Source organism: Bidens hawaiensis, unplaced genomic scaffold (assembly GCF_021521415.1).
Source record: "Bidens hawaiensis isolate Kalapana, Puna unplaced genomic scaffold, B.hawaiensis_p1.1 tig00033850_1, whole genome shotgun sequence".
Lineage (NCBI taxonomy): Eukaryota > Viridiplantae > Streptophyta > Magnoliopsida > Asterales > Asteraceae > Bidens > Bidens hawaiensis.
The window spans coordinates 152879-163965 of record NW_027495826.1 but is presented as its reverse complement, the minus strand read 5'-3'; the positions used below and the strand labels follow the sequence as shown (position 1 = coordinate 163965).

At 38.2% G+C, this 11087-nt stretch overlaps 1 protein-coding gene across 1 annotated transcript; it reads left to right on the top strand.

Moving 5' to 3' along the window:
* Nucleotides 1-4019: 4019 nt before the first annotated feature.
* On the top strand, nt 4020-4544 carry LOC143585447 (uncharacterized). The gene has a single exon (XM_077067235.1). It carries the CDS (start codon nt 4020-4022, stop codon nt 4542-4544), a length of 525 nt encoding a protein of 174 aa, XP_076923350.1.
* Nucleotides 4545-11087: the final 6543 nt, after the last annotated feature.

Sequence of the window (11087 nt, the reverse complement as noted above, 5' to 3'; positions counted from 1 at the left end):
CCGCCACATGTGGAGGTCGTGATGGCCCAACCGTTGAAACATCAGTTAACAATAAAGACGAGGTCGATCAAAATGCTAACCTTGAACAACTGATAGCTAAGGGTATCGCCAAAGCCATACCAAATATTGTGGCCCAACTGAATGCTAGCAAGGGAGGAGGAAACGACAAGGATCAAAATAACAACGATAAGGATCAAAATAACAATGACAAGGAAAAGCAAGATGATCGTGTGAAAACTGCTGAAAGGAATGGTTGCACCTACAAGACCTTTATGGCATGTAAACCCCCAGAGTTTTTTTGGTACTGAAGGAGCTACTGGAGCCATTAGGTGGCTCGAAGAGATGGAGTCCATACTAAACATCAGCAACTGCTTAGCAGCCGACAAGGCCAGATTTGCCGCAATTTCATTCAAAAGCGGGGCGTTAGCTTGGTGGAACATGTTAATGGGCACTAGAGGAGAATATGCACTCACCCGCATGAGTTGGGGAGACTTTAAGAAGTTGGTGACTGAGAAATTCTGCCCTGTGAACGAGATTGAGAAAATGGAAGTGGAGTTCCTTTCTCTGGAAATGAAAGGAACCGCGCACTTAGAGTACACTACTAGGTTTGAAGAACTCTCTAGGCTAGTACCGCACTTGGTGACCCCAGAGTCAAAAAGAATTGGGAGGTATTTATGGGGCTTAAATCCCCAAATTAGGCCATCATTGAGGGCTTCCAAGCCTGCTACTTTTCAAGAGGCTGTCGATACTGCTGCTGTGCTAACATATGAGATTGCAAGAGGTTTTAATGGGTTGAAGAGGAATTCGGATGATGTTAAGACCAAGAATGACCAAGGGAGTAGCTTTAAGAAGTTGGATACTGGGGCAAATAAGGGTTAGTTTGGAGGAAGTTATGGTAGGAGATTTGGAAGTGGAGGGAAGATTTACCAGGGGAATAGGCCGAGGTGTAACAAGTGCAACACTCATCACTATGGCACATGTAAGAAGCCGTGCAACAAATGTAACTGAGTGCACGATGGACTGTGCAAACCCTCGACCTACTACCGTTGCAAGAAAACTGGACATCTCGCAAGGGATTGTAAGGAACCACCCAAGTGTTATGAATGTGGAGAGCTTGGCCACATCCACCCCAACTACACGAAACCCAAAAACCCTCAGGGGCAAATGTTGGAAGGCCTGCTGGATGTGCCTTTATGATAACAACAGAAGAGGCTCGTCAAGAACCAGACATGATAACGGGTAAGTTCCTACTAAATGACTTTTATGCTTCTGTATTGTTTGATACCGGCGCAACCAAAAGTTTCATTTCTACGACCTTTAGACCTATGATTGGATTAGATTCTTGTAAGTTGAATGACGAATATACGGTAGAATTGGCAGATGGGAAAATAATGAAAGTAGGAGAAATGATTCAAGGATGTTCCTTGCATTTGGATAACCAAACGTTTCCTATAGATCTCATGCCAATCAAATTAGGAGGTTTTGATGTAGTTGTAGGGATGGATTGGTTAGCAAAGTATAAGGCCGAAATTATTTGTGATAAAAAGTTGATAAGAATCCCATTGTCTGACAATAAGACACTTGTGATTTGCGGTGAAAAGCCGAGGGAAACACCAAACCTTATCTCGTGCTTGAAGGCAAATCAATGTGTCCGGAAAGGATATGTCACCTATCTTTCCTATATGATAAAGGTGGAAAAAGAAAGGCGAATTGAGGACGTACCGATTGTATCCGAGTATTCCGATGTATTCCCCGAAAATTTGCCTGGACTACCACCTCATCAACAAGTCGAATTCCGAATTGACTTATTGCCAGGAGTAACCCCAGTTGCTAAAGCGCCCTACCGACTAGCACCATCGGAGATGCAAGAGTTAGCGACACAATTGCAAGAGCTCATGGATAAAGGATTTATTAGGCCAAGTTTCTCGCCTTGGGGAGCCCCCGTTCTGTTTGTTAAAAAGAAGGATGGAACGCTTAGAATGTGCATTGATTAGAGAGACTTGAACAAAGTGACAATCAAGAACCGGTACCCACTACCGAGAATTGATGACTTGTTCGATCTTCTTAAAAATCGATCTAAGGTCAGGATATCATCAAATGAGAATCAAGGAGGATGATATACCAAAGACCGCATTCCGAACAAGGTATGGGCACTACGAGTTTTTAGTAATGCCATTTGGTTTAACCAATGCGCCCGGAGTATTTATGGACCTTATGAACTGTGTGTGCAAGCCATACTTGGACAAGTTCGCGATAGTGTTTTTTGATGACATATTGGTCTATTCAAAAAGTGAAAGACAGCACGAGGAGCATTTGAGGTTGATTCTAGAACTTCTTAGAAATGAGCAACTCTATGCAAAGTTTTCAAAGTGTGAATTTTGGATGAGAGAAGTGCAATTTTTAGGACATGTTGTGAATGAGATCGGAATTCAAGTGGACCCGTCAAAAATAGAAGCCATTAAGGAGTGGAAAGCCCCTAAGACACCCACCGAAATTAGGCAATTTTTGGGATTAGCTGGTTACTATAGGAGATTCATTGAAAATTTTTTCCGAATAGCTCAACCTTTAACCTCGTTAACCCAAAACAAGACTAAGTTTATATGGGGAGAAAAACAAGTCGAAGCATTCGAGACTTTAAAACAAAAACTATGTAGTGCTCCGATCTTATCATTACCCGATGGGACGGAAGACTTTATAGTTTTTTATGATGCCTCACGACAAAGAAAGAAGGTGATAGCCTACGCATCTCGACAATTGAAGCTGCACGAGAAGAACTATACAACCCGTGACTTGGAACTTGGAGCTGTTGTTTTCGCACTCAATATGTGGAGACATTATTTGTACGGAACAAAGTGTATCATATACGCGGATCATAAGAGCCTACGACATATCTTCGACCAAAAGATGCTAAATATGCGACAAAGACGGTGGGTGGAGTTGTTGAACGACTATGATTGTGAAATTCAATATCATCCTGGGAAGGCAAACGTTGTAGCAGATGCCTTAAGTAGAAAGGAAAGAGTCAAACCACTAAGAGTGCGTGCTTTAAGAATAAGTGTGCAAGCTAGCTTAATTTCCCAAATTAAGATTGCACAAGAAGAAGCACTTAAGGAAGAAAACCTTGTCAATGAAGAATTGACAGGAATAGAGAAACGGTTGGTAACTGCTAGTGATGGAACAATGAGGTATGAGAATAGGACATGGGTGCCATGTTTTGGTAATCTAAGGGAGGTGATCTTGGACAAAACCCACAAGTCAAGATATTTAATTCACCTTGGAAGCAACAAGATGTACCACGGATTAAGGACTAATTATTGGCGGCCCAGAATGAAAAAGACGATTGCGACCTACGTGAGAAAATGCTTAACTTGTTCCAAGGTTAAGGCCCAGAATGAAACCGTCTGGACCATTGCAACAACCGGAAATTCCCGAATGGAAATGGGAACGAATCACAATGGACTTTTTGACGAAATTGCCAAGGACTGCAAGAGATTATGACTCAATTTGGGTAATAGTGGACCGATTGACAAAATCTGCACATTTCTTACCAATAAAGGAAAATTATAGTTTGGAGAGGTTGGCTAAGTTGTACGTGGATGAGATAGTCTCTCGCCATGGTGTACCAATCTCAATTATTTTAGATCGTGATAGTCGATTTACCTCAAATTTTTGGAAATCTTTTCAGCGAGCTTTAGGTAAGCGTTTAGACCTAAGCACTGCTTACCACCCCAGACCGATGGTCAAAGTGAGCGAACCATTCAAACGTTGGAAGACATGTTGAGGGTATGCGTCTTAGATTTCGGAGGAAGTTGGGATACTCACTTACGGCTAGTGAAATTTTCATACAATAATAGCTATCACACTAGCATTCAAGCAGCGCCATTCAAAGACGTATATGGTCGTAAGTGTAGATCACTTGTGTGTGGGCAGAAGTGAGAGATAGTCAATTGACAGGACCCGATATCATTCAAGAAACGACCGATAGAATTATCAAGATTAGGGAGAAGTTGAAAACGACAATGGACCGGTACAAAAGCTATGCCGATGTTAGACGAAAGCCACTAGAATTTGAAGTTGGTGATATGGTTTTGTTAAATGTGTCGCCATGGAAAGGCGCTATCCGTTTTGGAAAGAAAGGTAAATTAATCCCAAGATACATAGGACCATTTGAAGTGTTGGAAAGAATTGGTGCGGTGGCATATCTTCTTAAATTACCACTGGAATTGGGTAATATCCACGACATATTTCATGTGTCCAATTTAAGTAAATGTGTAGCCGACGAATCGTTAGTCATACCGCATGAGGAACTCAAACTTGATGAGAAGTTGAACTTTGTAGAAGAACCGCTTGAAGTGGTAGATAGGCAAGTGAAGAAGCTTAGGAGACGTCAAATCCCGATAGTGAAAATTAGGTGGAATTCGAAGAGAGGACGTGAGTTTATGTGGGAGATAGAGGACGATGCAAAACGAAAATACCCGCATTTATTTTTAGACCAACGTGAAATTGACGAAGATGCATGTGTGATAGATGACCCCGAACCATAAAAGAGTGTTGCATGATCTAATCCCTTATATCTAAAAAGGTAATTGTGTTCCTAGATTGCAAATGTGATACGTGCTATGTGTTTACATGTCGAGATTAGCATCGTGCTAGTTTGTTAGTTAGCTAAGGAATGGAACTACTAGAGTATGAGAACCACACCTTAACCAAATTTCGAGGACGAAATTTCTTATAACCATGGGAGACTGTGACAACCCCAAATATAGGGCTAAATGTTTTTTTATCGATAGATACCGAACATAGTTCTGGTCGAATCGACCGTATGTCGATAGGCTTGGTCAAATAAAAACAAAACGAACAGGGACTAGTTTAACCGAAACGAACCCGAGCCTGATAACTCGACAATTTTAAGAAACAGTCCAACAATTATTTAATCTTATGGGGTATCCAAAATATATAACACAAACATCGAACGACATTCTATATCATGTCCGGTAACCGAATCAAATGAAACAAAAACTGATAAACAAGAATCGTGATTTGTAGTACAATCACCTACAATATATTACACATGATTTTCATACAAAGACCAGCCCCATTGTAAATATTTAGAACATTTTATGTATAATAACATTAACAACAACAACGACAACAATAATAATAATAATAATAATAATAATAATAATAATAATAATAATAATAATAATAATAATAATAATAATAATAATAATAATAATAATAATAATAATAATAACAAAAGATATTATATCTCAAAAATCCAAAACAAATCCCTGCAGCCCAATTTCCCCCATTCACGTTCCAGCAACTCCCTTCCCCCAATCAGAGCCTGTGCATGCCTTCAGTATCCAAGAAATTCTCTGATTAAATCTTTCCCACTTCTTATTTAAATCAATGTTATCATCTTTATTCTTACAACACCTTCAAAGAAAACTATCTGTTATCTGCTTCTTACTCTGTCTCTCTGCCGAAGATTCTGAACCAGCCAAGGAGCATCCGTAATCTGGTAATCCAGTGTTCTGTTATTATTCTATTCCGATTCTGAACCCTAATCGACTGTTGCTAATATTCTGGTCGCTTACAGCAGCCATATTCTTCCGTGTGTCTCTCTGTCTTGCTCATGGAACCGGTCCAAAATCAAGGAATCATGCTGCTCGTGAACCCTAACATACACCAGGTACCACAACCCATATTCATTTTTGTCCGCATATTATTCTAAGTTTTGGCTCCGTGTTAAACCCGCATGTTAAACCGTGATCGAATAAGTAAATAAAATTGCTTAAAATTTATCTAATCATGTTAATAAATTTGATTTAGAGCATTAGTAAATTAACTTTCTGAATAAGTTCGAATTTGTAAACAAAAACCTTGTTTTTAAACAAAACGGGCCAAGAAACCGAACCTTAAAACTTTGTTTACATAATAACCAGAATCTTCAGAATCTATAACTGGTATGGAACCTTAAAAATACATGTCATGCAGTCCCAAAACCGTGGCCAAAGTAATGGCCATTCGGTTATTCGTTTAAAGACAAACTAGTTCGAAAACCGGACAAATATTCGACTTTTTAACTTCTGAACTGTTAGCATAGGTTTCAGAATTTAAAAGTATCTTATTTTTGTCCTTAAACCTGGAAAAGAACCAAACCCAAAAGCTAACAATAAACTGTCCGGTAACTCGTTTAATAGATAAACTAGTTTGAAAACCGCACCGACAAGTGACGATTTTAACTTCTGAATTTTAACATAAATTCTAGAAGTTTAAAACAGTAAAAATAAGCCCAATTAGTTGCACAAGACCAGCCCCGGAAGTTTACAACAACCGTATATTAAAAACCTTCTAAAACCCGTATTTTGCAACTCGTTTAACTAAGAAATAAGCCAGTAAACCAAAATAAGATTATAACATTATTGTATAGCTTTAAAAATGATATTTTGAAAAATAACAAGCTGACCTGAAACTGTTTTCGCGAAAACTCACATTAAAAACCGGAACTAGAAGCCAAACGGGCCGAAACCAAGTTCGTTAGTATTAACACAGCCAAGACTATGTTTTTAAAACCCATGGAATGTAAAAAAAACTTATTTTTATGTATCATAACTGGTCTTAAGTGGTTTGATGACCAAAAGTGGGTTTTTGTTTTAAAATGGTATTTTTGGAACAGAGAATCAAGTTAAACCGTAACTTTCGAATATTATGAAACCGAACCCTTAAAACAGAAGCTTATAATTTTAAAAAGGTAAATATAAGTTAAAATATGTATAAGGGATATCGGATTTACTAAACGGGCCCGTTTACAAACTTTAAAGTGTTGTTTCGTTTAAAATCGAACGGGCCGGTTTTTAAGACTAAAACGCTACAAAAAGGTAAGATTCATATTTTTCCAGAAAATTTTGTTTAAATTATTTAATATAAATGTATAAAACATTTTATGGAAAAACAACACCTCTTTGGTCAAGATTTGACATTTAACCGTTAGTTGAGGTGAACCGACATAAACCGAACGGGCAGTTTCAAAAATACAATAATATGAACATTCTGATTTTTTAAAGTAAGTATATTTTAATAAAGTTATAATTTTAGTGTTCACTTATTTTTCCTACAATTTACCAAGTCCTAAACCCGGTTATTACCAAAACGAATGCTAAACGAAAGTTCGGGAACTAAGTCCTTATGTCACCAAATTTGCTGAAATCTCAGATCTGAAAATAATACGTTTTTGAATACCTTAATATTCTGAAAAAAATTGGAGTTTTAATTATTAAGGAGTTTGTTTACGAAAACCACATTTTAAAAAGGCTTGTCGTTAAAAACCGACAACACCGATAACTACCTATATTTTAACTTCTGAAAACCCGAGGCCTGATGTTTCCAACCAGAAATGACCATGCAACTGATGTGAAAAAATTATATAGTTCTTGTGGTCATACGGTAACCCGCAACCGAACATAAGGCCCGGACTTTCTATGTATTGAAACTTTACTAAAACCAGGTCAAGTAAAACGAGATTATTGACACAATTAGTAATTAAACTAAATACTTGAACACACATCAAAAACATTATAAATTGTATAAGATTAAGCTTTCCATAAAAGGAAACTTTATCCATATTAACACTTGGGCCACCACTTAGAATTAAATACTCGCTTCACCTTTGAATCTTTATTGAGGTTAAAACTAGTTGAGTTAAGTATTTATAATTCGTTATTTACCATAGGAACCACCACTTTCGGGAAGTCAGTCGTTGATTTACTTGGAACATGCTGTGAGTCTCGCGTGCAATCCCTTTTTACTTAAATTTTTAGGAACTAGTACATACTCCTAAACTTTTTGTATGGTATGGAACTATCAGGGTGTTTTACTACTAAATTTTGTCCCAAGTTTTACACAATCATTAGCCCGAGGGGATGGGTTGGAGGCTTGTATGGGTAGTACTATTTGGGAGATCCCACGCACAGTGACCCTATGTTGGGTAAACCACACTGAGATCTGCGGATCGTTGCGGCATATAACCTACGTGTTTGATTATTGCTTTTAGCAGGGCGATAGTCTGGGACGGTATAACTTCTAGTATTAGTTGGGGATGCTTATTCTTGTTGCAGGTTTGATTGTGGACTTGATATGTGATATACCATGATGTGTCAACTTTATTATTATGTGTCTTAAACTCACGAGCTCACCAACATTATGTTGACATATTTTAGTATGTACTTTTCATGTAACTTAGCCATTGGGGAAAGGAATCAGCCCTAGTCGCCTTAGTGAACCGTAGAAGCCTTGGTTTTCAAGAATAAAGTAATGTGGTCATGGAAGACTACTTGATAAATAAAGATGTAATCGTTAGATGACATCCTAGACTAATTAATGGTGTTATGCACCTAGGACAATTTAAGGGTCATGGTGACCCGTTTGCTTTAGTTGTACCTTTGAATTTGCAAAACTCTTAGCATATTATGAATTTCCTTTAAGTTTATTAATTTTCCGCTGCTCATGGTTGATACCAGTCGGTCACGACTAGCCTCCCCTGGGTCGGGTGTGATAGTTGGAACTTTATACCACGGGTTTTCATGGTTGGAATTATTTGAAGATAGCAGTGTGACCCTTCTTGTTAGAACTTGTGTAATGAATGTGTTCCGAGACCTTAGCTTGGCATTAGTGCAAAATTGATAGAGGCATTTAGGTATAGCCTCGTCTGGATGAGTGCGAGTGTGGGTTTTGGGGGTTGGGCCTCATACATTATACATATGAGAGTTGTTAACGAAAGGGGCGGGGGGTTGTTTCTTTTAGAAGCCAATTCTTGGACTTATTATTTTTCAATCAACCCCTTTGTTACATTTGCGAGACGATCCATCTTAGTAGGTTATTTCGTGTAATTGTATCGTTGTTTGGTAATTGATATTAGAATTTAGTATTATGTTTATTTGACTGTTGAATATATGCAAAAAAAAAGATTCATTATTCAAAGTATCGAGATTCGAACAAAAAAAAAGACTGATAAAGTTAGTCGTGTTTGTAGTTGTTTATTTTATTTCTTAGGTTTTCTTATAATGTATGTAATAAGCCAGATCGGATCGCCTGAGCTACTTTCAATATTCCCATTCCGTACCTGAACACTTGGCCCCGTTACAACCAATAATAATCCCTCTTGATTTGTGTGAGTGTCTATGCATTCATAGGTGGAGGTTCGATAGTTACACAAGCTTATTAGAGTGGATTGGCACATGTGCATTTTGGTGGACTAGCGCATCATGCTAGCTTTGAGAAAAGTATTGAGTGGAAAGTTGAGAGAGGTGTGTTGCGTGAAAGAAAAACAGGAAACGTGTTAGGTTTGGTTGAAATTCTAGGTTTGAAAAATAAACGCGTTAATAATGCAAATACGAAACATATGGGAATAGGGTATGACTTGGGACCATAATCGAGATGTGTTTTGCTGAATGGGTTAATTTTTTTACTTTTAATGATTGATATGCTTGAGGGCAAGCAACGGGTAAGTGTGGGAATGTGACGGGTGGCCCATTGTATAACTCTTAAGTGATATAAGATCGTTAATAACCATGCAGACAACTGGTTTATTTTGTGGAATTAGTTGACTATGGTTACTCATATAATTGCAGGTAGGAGAAGATAGAGGATGTAATTACGAGAATGTGGGCGAAAACGGTGAACAAAACGGAGTTGAAACGAGAAAGTTATGAAGAAAACAAGGAGGCAAGAATGGAAGCCACCGTAGCTTACGGTGGCCACCGTAAGCTACGGTGTCCCCTGATGAAAATGGTCACCGTAAGGCAGTTTTAAGCCACCTTGGGTAATTTGGAAGCCACCGTAAGCTATCGTGGCCACCGTAGCTTACGGTGGGCCTGACGCTGAAACTTGTAAAAGCCTTATAAACTCGTTTTAGGGACGGCTTTTGACATCTTATCATATCCTTTGATCATAGAGTGACCTAGAGCCGATTTTGGGGTGCAATAACATTATTGTGAGTGTGGTAATCATTAGAGACTTGATTTTGATTCATGTGAAGACTTTAATTGAAGGAATGATGAGCCGAATCATGCTCGGCTAATTCTCTTTGTCTTTTCCCTCGGATTGTAAGGTTTTATTATGAATGTTGATTGAATGATTATGCAATTTCTGAGATAATAGTTTAATCTTGATGATTTCATTATTATGGTGTTTAATAGTTGATTGATAGATTGTTAGTTTGTTGAGTTCGTATTCTAAACCGTCAGTTCTTGGTGCTTTAAATAATCGAGATTAATCGGGAGCGATTCGGGGTTGGATAAACTAATTGCTTTTTGAGTGATTACCTTGCGTTGTATAATCCAAGTACTTGATCCTCACTTATCGCAATCGTTTACATAATCATGAACTTTATTTTATCGTTTATCTCAGTTTAAACATTTATTTTGACATTTGTAGAAACCTTAAACCGAGGGAAGACATATTTTTCCGTATTAATTTAAAACTCGTTAAATTGGTTTCAGTTCGTTTTTGTTAATCAAATCAAACAACCAAATCTTTGAAATATTTCCTGCACTTAGATTAATATAGATAAATTACTTTGCTACTTAATAACACATTTTCCACAAACTCCCTGTGTTCGGTACCCGCTTAACGCTATCTAATTAGTTGTAATCGGTTTATTTTTGAGTGAGTCTTCGACCTCACGTCAGCGGCCACAACCTTGGTCTTTCAAATTACCTTCAGACAAGTTTAGGTCGATGTCAATTTGATTCTACGACCCGCTCGAAGAGACGTATGTGCTGGACGCACTAGTTTTTGTACATTTTTTCCCCATCGGCAAAGTCCTCCTCACATAGTTCAATCCATTTCGAGCACTTTCTTAACACCTCCCACAAGTAGTTCTCGTCAAACGTCTTCCCCACCCCGTACCTCCTTAACACCTCTTGTTTCTATTCATCACATGTGAATTGGTAAACCAAGAGATCATCGGACCCACTCGCCCGCATTCGGTTCGCATTGCGGTTATGTATATTGGTAAACAATCCTACATATTTACGAGTATCGGTCCACCGACCCGATATCATATTTTCGGTACGAGCCCTACT

Bases quoted from the DNA above. Each gene is read 5' to 3' on its own strand.
- LOC143585447 (XM_077067235.1), top strand. From the start codon at position 4,020: ATGGACCGGTACAAAAGCTATGCCGATGTTAGACGAAAGCCACTAGAA.